Consider the following 10,989-nt stretch of genomic DNA (forward strand, 5'->3'; position numbering starts at 1 on the left):
AAAATCTGGCTATAATGCTTAGAAGATACATGTTTATATTATTGAAGAGCTGATGCTAAAGCTTGTTGATATGGATGTTCTAGAATAAAACTAGCTTGTCTAGATTTGTGAAAACCAGCATGGCCAGAATCTATACTATGCTTCACTCTAAAGACCGAATTGGCTAGTTTTCTAGCTCACATGCCAAAATTGGCTTGTCCAGATTCTGAAACTAGCTTGGCCAGTATGCCTGTTAAGAGTGCAAACTCGGTTATTATGTCCCAAAACCATGGTGAGACTCAGGTTATTGTATCTAGAGGAGACATATTATTACTCTGTTTACATAATCCTAGCTATGAAGTGGATAGAATGATTCGGCGATTAGCATTTAATTATATTTTAACTGATGGTGACTTGTACACAGTTGAAACGCTAAATATGATTCTCTTTCAAAGTGTTTGGATTTAGATCAAGCCTATGTTTCCATGGAAGAGATTCAAGAAGGAATTTGTGGTACACATCAATCGACTCCTAAGATGAAGTGGTCCTTGAGATTGTTTAAGGAATATGTGATGTCATATTCTATTATGGTTTTTTCTGACTGTAATGACAACTTAATCAATAGGGACTAACATGTATACTAAGATGTGTAAGACATGTTTAGACAAGTATTATGTAAAAAGAACAAACAAGATCCGAGGAGAAACAGAGTCAAAACAATAAATTATTTTGTGAAACAAATTCAAATTGGCAACAAAAGTTATCAACTCTTTAAAATCTTCATTTTTCAACAAAGCACTATATCAAATAATAAAAATGCAATAACACATTGGAGTACACCCATTCCTTCCATAAATAGTGTTCACATAAATGCCAAAAATAGTCGGCCACCCATTGTTTCGTCAACTAAGGCTAAATGGTTGTACAAAAAAGGTAAGACTGTACACACTACACCACAACCCAAAATTAGCGTCGGTGGGGGGACGTTAAAAGTTTCGATTTAACGTCGGAAGGTCGGACGTTAACGATCGGTAACGGACGGTGTGTCGTTATATCTCGTTTTTTACCACAGCCTATCCGACGTTAATTCTATTTAACTTTAACGTCGGATGGTCCGACGTTATATATTACTTTTAGCGACCCACCGTCCGTTGCAACGAATTGGCTGCCCTAGCGCGGAGTATATTGGCCCAATTCCTGCCCCAATTTTATGTGACCCACATTGTCAGAAAAAAATTGGAGCCCGCCAATCCAGCCCGCCAACAGCCCATCCCCTACTAGCGCTCATCACCCTCACCTCAACAAAAAAAAAACAAATCCCCAATCCCTGTCCGCATCGAGCACGCAAGCCCCGGTCGCCGCCACTTCACATCGAGGGCTCGAGGTCGCGCCGCCCGCCGCCAAGCGCTACCCCATCATTTTTTCAGCTGAAATCATTTGGGGTTTTAAAATCTTGTTTGCAGTTACCCTTTTTTTTTAAATTTCAAAATTTGAATTGCTCAAACCATATCACACAAAAATATTAACAAAATCAACACAATTAATTGATAGTGCATGATTTTAGAAAATTTTAGGAAAAAATCATCACATTTGGAGTTAGTATGAAGGAGAAAAACTAGTTACAAATTTTACCAAAAGATTAAAAAGAGAAATCACAACTTTTTCAGCAAAAAAAAAATTACTTAAATACTTGAAATTGAAGAACATGAAACAAAGTTTTCGGCCCGTTCAACTGTTATTGGGCTGGCACTATGCAGCCCAATATATTCGAACCGTTGGATGGACCTTTGATGAATCAGAACCATTGGATCAAAAGCACATGTATATAAGCACATCCTGCCTCCCAAACCCTAAACTCCTCTCTATCGGCCCCGACTGTGATACCCGTCGCCCCTCTCCCTCTGCCGACATCGGCGCCCCTCCCTCTCCCTCTCGCTGCCTCCCACAGCGCCGCCCCTCCCTCTCCCCCACAGCGGCGGTGCCGCTCGCTCTCCCCCATACCCGCTGTGGCTCCGGAACCCGAGCGTTCCTCCTTCAACCTCTTCCCCACGACCAGGGCGTGGTGCCCCTCACCCACGGTGACGGCGGCAGCCAGGTAGAGGAGCGGGTGAACCGGATCCGCTGCACGCGACCCCTCTAGCATGATGCGGTCCAGGTACTGCTGTCTCTCCCTCCTTCATCTCCATGTTCTGAGGTCGCCTCCAAACCCTAGCAGCGCAGCCCAAGCTCCGGTGGAAGCCTAGGGGTTCTACTGCGATTTGTTTTGATTTTTCCCTTTGGAGATAAGTGGTGGTCCAAAGATTTATTATTCGTCCTTTCACCTCCTTCATGTACTCATTCTCACCTTGCACTCATCATGGCGATCTATGGCCAACGATATCATCCTTCCCAAGAAACTTCATTTAACTGTGTCACAAATATGCTGGATTCAGGTCATCTATGAATATGTTTCTCCTGGGATTCGCAGATGTAGCCTTACATGTCAGGCAGTTCACAGGCCATGGCTCACGCCAGGTGGGGATGATTCCATATTTATGTGATGCCGTGCACAACTCATAACCTCATATGAATGTCACTGAACTCCTGTTGCAGTCTGGTATATTGTGCCCTTCAAACCAATACAGTCCTCATATCCATTTGGTAAGATGCATTGATTTGAAATGATTTACAGTCCTCTACTCATAATACACACTATTTTTTTTTGGGTTTCTATTTGTGCAGGTCGTCGGTGATTATTCCCATCTGTGTCATTTGAACATTTCCTCCATTGGTTTTCACATCATGACTAAACATAGCCAACTTTATAAACTCAACTTTACTGCAGCCAGCTCCATGTATTATCAGAAATTAGAAACAGTTCAGCCCTCACAATATTATTTCTGCTATAACATGGGAGAAATGTGTATGCCACATGGATAAGAGTAGCATCAGTTGCATTCTTCCCTTCCAATCAGCATTTTTTTATTACATAGCTGATTATTTGCTTCGTACAAGGTTCTGAATGTTAAATAGTCTGAAGAATAAATAACTATGCTTAGCGACATGCTTTTGTGTAGACACATGCTATGCTTAATGATTATCCTTTCTAATATTTCTCATTTTAACTCATTTGTCTTCTCATAGATCAGTGAGATACATAAAGACTGGGGAATGGATTCTGAGTGACGGCATTGGATGAGGTAACAAATAGAGGCAAGGCATCAGCATTGTTGCTTATTCCCAGATCCTACTGTATTTTCTCTCTCTTTCCCTGCCTGCGAAATGACAAACACAAACTGGAAATACATGTGTTCTTTGGTTGTAACATGCAGCTGATTTACATTTACATTTATTTGCATGTATGTTGTAAGCATGTCAGCTTACTTTTCGAGTCCTCTTCTATAGAAAAGCTTCATAATATCAGGCCATTCCTTAAAGAGGTTGATAGTTTACTATTTTCTGTAAAATACTAATTACTTCGCCACTACAGATTGTAAATCTAAGACTCAATGAAGAATGTTAGCCACTGCAAGGTTGTAAATCTAAAACTGATTTATCTTCTATCGAAGGAAATTATTAATTCATAGGAGCCTAAAATCATTCATGATACATTCAAAGATTACTATGCTTGCGGTGGTTTTTGGATTCAAAAATAACATGTCCATTGCCCACTTATGTATAAGGACGATTTCATTATATATGTGCAATGGTCAGTCCTGCTTTCTAAATTTTATATCCTTTGAACATTAGCATGCTGTTATTTGAATGTTAGCCACTGTATGATGAGTCGTATAATATCATGTAATAAACAAGATGTACAATATCATTTGCGTTGTATATAAGAACCTGGCAGCAGAATATATAATGCATGACGGCTTTTTAACCATGGTTAACTACCCTATACATGACGGCTTCTTATCGTCATAATAGCGAGCATGAACCAGGGTACGTACTCGGCATTTGTGACGGTTCATACATTAAGTGACGCGTTGACTAAACAATACGTGACAAATACTATTGTCATAAAAGGTAACAATATGTGACGACCGAACGATACTGTCATAAAAGGTAACAATACGTGACAAATACTATTGTCATAAAAGGTAACAATATTTTCATATGTAATGAGTGCCCAGATTTTCTAATCATTGATATTTCTAACAGCTCAAGGTCTGCAAGTCTAAGAAATCATCCCATGGAACAGGTCTGTAAAGCTCTAACTTAGCCAACATTTTAAAATTTTAGGACTGTGTTAGTGTAATTCAGTAGTGAAGAACTTACATATTTTCTTAGATGTGAAAATTTTACTTGTGCACTATTCCCAAGTATATTGTGAGTGTGCTGATTTTAAAATGTTTAGAATATATTCATTGACGTGCCAAAATTTTAAACCCAACAAGAAAGTCAGAAGGACCATAGTTATAAGGCAACATATTCAGTTTATAGGTTCTGTAACTAACAAGAGATATGAAGTTAGTATTGATCCTAGTGATTAGTGTATTGTATACTTTATGTAGCCTTTTTTTAGCTTGTTCCATATTCTTTAAGCACTTTTAATTGAACTTGTTGCATTGCCTTCAGCTTGTCTTTCTAGTGATCTAGCAATCTTAACCTTTGCCCAAAATACATTTTAAGCTAGTCGCAAAGCTTGGCAAGCATGCTGATTGTGTTAATGGAAAACTGAGTAAAGTTATTAACTGATCTAGGACGACAAATCAAAGTATCTTATGAAGTTTTATGTTGTGCCTTTTTTTTATGAATTTCAACTTTTATTTACAGGTGGTGGGAGGAAATAGCTGGAAGTGGACTGCAGCCAATGATTGGATCAAAGTGCTCATGACGACGTGTTTTGGACATTTTAGCTATAGATGATAACTTTTGTTTGGCCTTACTAGAGGTGGATCATTTTGTAAAGAGTGGAAGCAAACTATGAGACATGGGTTGCCTAGTCTGGCATTTGGCCAAACTTATTTCATCTTAGCTTTTGTATGCCATGAATTATGTGTAAAATGGCATGACACATCATGATGACTTTAATATAACTTGTGAGCTCTATCTTGGTCCAGTTTATGTGTTCTTGACTGTATTGTTTGAATGTATGACATGGCAGTGTTGATTATATGGTTAACAGCTAAACAGTACAGATATTATGTGTTGTTTACTTGTATGCATAGTGAGGGACAGTGGGTCGCTATAAACCTATATCATCAGACAGTGCGACGTTATAAGTTTAGAAAAGACGTCAGACAGTCCGACGTTATATATTTTATATAAAGTCAGACGGTTCGACGTTAAAAGTCGGTCCGACGTTATAGATTTTTAGCGTCGCCAGTATCAACGGCTAATATATCTGACGCTATAAGTTTATAACGTCGGACCGTAAGTCGTTGAAATGGCTTATAACGACCCACCGTGTGACGCTATATTTAGGCTGTGGTGTAGTGACATTGTGTACTATTTAGATGGTGTTTTTTTCTGAATTGTTTAAGCACTGAATGGAGTAGATAGGCATAACTTAACCTTTCAATTTCAATCCTTCATGCATTTGTTTGCTTATTTTGGGGCCTTTTGGTTGAGCTCCTCAACCTACTCCTGCTTTATTTTCTAGAGGAGCTGAGGCAAATGGGCAAAAGAACCACCTCCTCCACAGGTGGACATTGAGCAAAACTCTTTACAATTTGTACTAGAATGGAGGAGCAGCAAAAAAAACTGCTCGGCACACCACTTCTCCCGCCGCTTATAATCAAACTTCAAAACCATCCTACTCTCATTTACTGTTAATTAAACATAATCTAGATTATCAATAGCTGTTTAGGATTTGAGATATTATATATTTAGATGGTAAGTTCTATCCTGAGGTGATTTTAATTGAGTGATTAGCATGTTATCAATAACCAGAGTAGACCTGTTATTCATTCAGATCAGACTGACCTTAGTGGTAGATTGGGCACTTCGTTACATCAGCTCTAAAAGGATGTTGTCCAAAAAAATACACATTGTGAAAAACTGCACCTCTAATAAACACTTGGTATTTTTTTCTAACCTTAGTGGTAGGCTTGAGTAGTTTGTTACATCATATCCAAATGCAGGTTTTCCATAAACATATATACACTATCACAAAATAGAACTCTAGGGTACTATCTCCGTACAATACCAAGCCATGTACACATAACCTCAACTTTTGCAAGCCGTTTGCAGATCAACATCTCTCGCTAAAAGGATGAGAACAGAAAAGTAAGAATAACAACCGTGTCTCTATTGATTAGTTTGGTTAGATTTAGTATGATTGGTATCTTGATCACTTTTTCCCATTCAAGTACAACAACATAAAGGTTTGATGCACTATTTCTGTACATTATCCATATGGTTGTTATTACTAGCTACAACTACGCAGCCTCAACTTATGTAGATTGTGTCCTTATTTGGATAACCTTTTTCCACTAAAGTGCGACAAAATAAGGATCTAACGTACTATGAATCATACAGCCTCAACTGATGTATATCGTTTAGAGAACCAATAGAAATAAGGCAGAGTAACTATATTAGTCTATTAGTTTATTAGCTAAGGTTGTCGATATTTTGATCCCATTCTGTAGGCTTCTTGATGTGCATGCCCATACCCCTAATTCAACAGTTCAGGTCCTTTTCAAAGTCATGTGGCAGAAATTATATATAGATGCATTCTTTTTTCAAGGCACAAAAGCATGTTTCGCCATATATGCACACATACTATCACAAAATGGACCTCAAACATACAATTTTCATACAATTCTCAAACCACAGCTAGCCTCAACTTATGCAAGCCATTTACAAAAGGACATCTCCAGTTAAAAGGATGAGATCAGACAAGAAAGAAACACCATATTCTTCAATTAATTTAGCTAGATTCAATATGATAGGTGACAAACACTATTTCTTTACGAACCTCAACTTACAATTTATGAAACTGGCCATCACATGAGCCGATCCAGGGGATAGCCATGGTCATAGTTGGCAGCTGGGCTAAGGGACTGAGGGATGGTCAAGGAGGACCACATCAGACCAATCACAAGCTCGAATACATTTAACAGTATTGGACTTGGAGCTAGGGCCCTTCATTTTTTTTTCTGCTGGACAATCCAACAGGAACGCACTACATAAATCGGTAGGGCTTCGTCCATCTGCAGTTTCCTCATGGGCTTCTACTGAAAACCCGGTGCAAGGGAAATTCCATGCTAAACTAATCAGGACAGCAGTACCAATCCAATCTTGACAAACAAATGATCCAGAAAATTAGATGGTTCAACCGTTCAACAATTGAGAAGACAATATAATACCTACAACACGGCCAAACGCTATCAAGGAACTTCCATACACACACTGACACAATCACGGGTCATGGTCAATTTGACCAGAGCTGATTGACACATGCATGGAGCTCCATGACGCATTCATCACGACAACATATCTCTCTGAGCTGGGATTTATGCGCTCCTAACGCATTTTCTAACTGGAGTCATTGGATCCACAGGATCATAAAAATCAAGCTGCTGCACAGTGCACACCACCAGAACAAAAACACCCTTACACCCCCATATCTAGACAAGCCATGATTCAGAATTTAAAGCGGTTCATCAACAATTCTCAAGACAACAGTGGATTTACGACACGACGAGACGCTCTGAAGGATCGTCGACACACCAATGCATGGTACTCGATCAGTTCGACCAGAACAGACCCATGCAGCACACACAGTTCTCAAACCTTCGAAATGAAAAATGCAAATTAAGTAAACAAGTTTATTTGTTCTGATCGATCGCTCCAGTCCAGAGCAGATCAATAATGTACGGGCAGTGGCGCTGCTTGAGACGCTCCCTTGGGGCCCTGATGGTGCATCCGGCCTAGTTGGTGTTGAGCAATAGCAGGATCTCCGACATAGCTAGCTTGTACACTTCCTCTGGTGAAGGATTCTCTCCGCCCATTCTAATGACCTATTTTGTCAAAAGATGTGAATGTTAGTGAGATGGCATAAAGTTTACCTCATGCAAATAAGCAAGTTCTCTGCATGAGATATATATGTATATATCTAAAAGTATGAATATACTTTGTCAGGTTATGCATTGTTGTCAGATTCAACGAAGATATATATTGAATTAGATATTGGTGCCTGAATTCTGATATATTTTTTCGAACAATGAATTCTGATATATAGAGTGTGGCAAAATGTCTACAGTGGGCATTATTGTTTGTGATTGGGTTCTCCCGCTTGGATATATATGCATGTTTATGCATTCATGTTGTATTACTGCTAGGGTGAAAGATATCATGCTCAGAATGCAAATTCATCTTTGGTGGAACATGGAACTGCGAGATGGTACACACATCATTCAAGTAACAAGTGGCCTTGACTACCGAGTGACTATTCAAATAGTGTACTGATGAACTAATCAAATCAATATCGCAAAACAAACCTTTTGATGAAATACTAGCTAGACTCCATTAATAAAGTTATATTAATCGGACCAACTAGTAGCATTTATGTGAAACAAGAAGTTAATCATAGAGTTAGTCACATAATAATTCCTACAGAGTTACAAATCCACAGTGCAGTCAAGAGAATTGAAGGATATGGGAACTTGGGTCATATATGTATTTCTAACCTTAGTGATTGGCTTGAGTAGTTTGTTACGTCAACTCCAAAAGCATGTTTCCATAAAAAAATACATATTGAAAATAAAATAGACCTCTAGTAACATACTGTTTTCTTATGGTTACCAAATCACGCAGTCTCAGCTTCTGCATGCAAGCCGTTTTGCAAACCAAAATCTCAATTTAAAAGCAAGAAATCGAGTAAGGAAGAATAACCATATTTGTTGATTTGTTTAGCTAGATTCAAAAGGTAGAGTAACCTTGTTTGTCCAATAGTCTAGCTACATTTAGGTTGGTCAGTATTTAGATCAAACCATTTTGTGCGTCACCTTTGTAAATGGTTAGGCAGGCTCCTCGTTAACAAAGAGATAGCCACCTGCTGAATTCCGGGCTCTCCCCAATCCTCTAATAGGGTGTTTGGTTTGAGGAACGAGTTGGTCCATCATCTTCTCACTCCATACTTTTTTGTTTGATTTGTGGAATGAAATAGTTTGATCTATCATCACCTTATTCATCACAAGCTAAATAACAGTTCAATACTAATATGAGGTAAATTTACGGTGTGTTTGGTTTGTAGAGTTGCTTCATGAGGTGATGCATCATGAGTTCATCCCATGAATTTTAGTGGAATAATCAACTTATTTCTCATGCATATACAATTATTAGCTTGCGAGAAATGAGGCGATGATGGATCAACTTATTCTATTCCACAAACCAAATAAAAAAAGTGAGGAGTGAGAAGAAGACGGACCAAACCATTCTTCAAACCAAACACACACTTAGGCTTCATTTCGGTTACGACGTTCCAGGTCGTTTCTGGCCAGGAACGGTTCTGGTCTTGTAGAAATAACCGAAGAAATGGTGAGGCCAGGAATCAAACCGCACTAACCGAATGAGGCCTAAAGGAATGGACTCGTGAGTCGTGATACACCACCTCATCCAGAATGATTTCATTTCTCAAACCAAACACCCAATAAAAATACTAACCAGTTCCCCCACGTCATGGTTACTAACTAATCATGCGAGTTCCCATTCCTGTATACAAACAAGCCACTACAACAACCATGAAACCAAGAGGATATGATGCTCCATCAAGTAGAGGCTACTTACACGGGCATAGATGTTGAGCACGGAGCGGGCAGCGTCGGAATCGACCTGCGCCGTGACGACGTCGATCCCGTGGTTGTTCAGCACGGACAGCACCATCACCATGTTCTGCATGCCGAGGTGGCGCGGCACGGATACGTTGATGTACGCGTTGTCGTTCGACACGCTGAGCACAAGGTTCGGCCATGAAAATGTCTGGAATCCGACTTGCCCCGCGGCCGCCATGGGGAGCTGCGGTGGTGCTGGCACGGCTGCAGCAAGTGGCTGCTGCAGCAGCTGTGGCTGCGGGACGTCCGCAGACACTGGCACGGCCGCAGCAAGTGCCTGCAGCGGCGACGGCGGCACATCGTCGTGGCAGCCATCTGGGACGTCCAAAAACATGGCCGCCGGCGCCATCCCCTGGGCGGTCTGTGGTGGCGCCGAAGAGGAGGAGGCCGCCACCTCAGCGGCCACCTGCCGCGCGAGCTTGCGCTTCTCCAGCGTGGCCTTGGTCTTCTCTAGCGACTGGATGTAGTCGATCGCCTGTCCCACTACGGTCCCCTTGTCACTCTGCGCGTCGTCAGAAACTCAACAAATCAGATCACAGTATCCACCATTAATTCACCAGTGACTGAGTGACTGCATCTTCTTCCAAGCCCTAGCTAGCTATCGCATCAGAGAATTGCAATTCGCATCGATCGTGTCATCTGATCGAGAGCCTTACCTTGTCAGCGACGTGGGGCACGAGCGCCTGCAGCTCGCCGAAGTAATTCCTCAGCCGACTACGGCGCTTCCTCTCCGCGATCATCCGCATCCGATTCCGGCGCGCCTTGGGGGTTTCTTTGTTGTCAGCAGCGTTGCCGGCGGCAGAGACGGCGTCGATGTTCTCCTCCGGGTCCGCGATGGTAGTCGAAGAACCACCGGTTTCAGCCATGGCAGAAAGCAGGGTGGAGTAGGATTTTGGAGGAGGGGAGGGGAGCGAGGCGTAATGGGATTTTGGAGGGCGCTCTTGAGCCTTTATTATTTGTAAAATAAAAGGATGGGGAACTTGCTTACCACATGTTTTTTTTTTCTTCTGAATTTAACTTTAATCTCTTTCACTGGTCAGAGTCTCAGAGATGCCTGCAGAAGGAAAAATGGCAGTAGTGCAAAAAGGATGTGTAACGTCTCCGGTCTCCCGGCCAGCGATTAGCCGTTTCATGTTAATTTGGCTGTCTTTCCTGCACTCAGTAATAATATAATAATTTTTTTATATTATTGATAATTGAGAATGATGAGTTCCGCTCACAATATTAATAGATATTTTTAATTACTACT

General features: G+C 40.8%; 1 protein-coding gene across 1 annotated transcript; it reads right to left on the bottom strand.

Annotated features, from left to right (window-relative positions):
* Window positions 1-9,639: 9,639 nt before the first annotated feature.
* Window positions 9,640-10,606, bottom strand: LOC136469364 (transcription factor bHLH95-like). Its single transcript, XM_066467581.1, has 2 exons — window positions 10,397-10,606; window positions 9,640-10,242 (listed from the first exon to the last, which is right to left on the bottom strand). The coding sequence occupies exons 1-2, from the start codon at window positions 10,604-10,606 to the stop codon at window positions 9,640-9,642; spliced, it is 813 nt and encodes a 270-aa protein (XP_066323678.1).
* Window positions 10,607-10,989: the final 383 nt, after the last annotated feature.

The sequence above is a fragment of the Miscanthus floridulus genome, chromosome 8 (assembly GCF_019320115.1).
Source record: "Miscanthus floridulus cultivar M001 chromosome 8, ASM1932011v1, whole genome shotgun sequence".
Classification (NCBI taxonomy): domain Eukaryota; kingdom Viridiplantae; phylum Streptophyta; class Magnoliopsida; order Poales; family Poaceae; genus Miscanthus; species Miscanthus floridulus.

Excerpts from the sequence above, each read along its gene's own strand:
- LOC136469364 (XM_066467581.1), bottom strand. The coding sequence starts at position 10,606 with ATGGCTGAAACCGGTGGTTCTTCGACTACCATCGCGGACCCGGAGGAG. Across the intron at positions 10,243-10,396 it reads TGCCCCACGTCGCTGACAAG|AGTGACAAGGGGACCGTAGT; the intron begins GTAAGGCTCTCG and ends GACGACGCGCAG.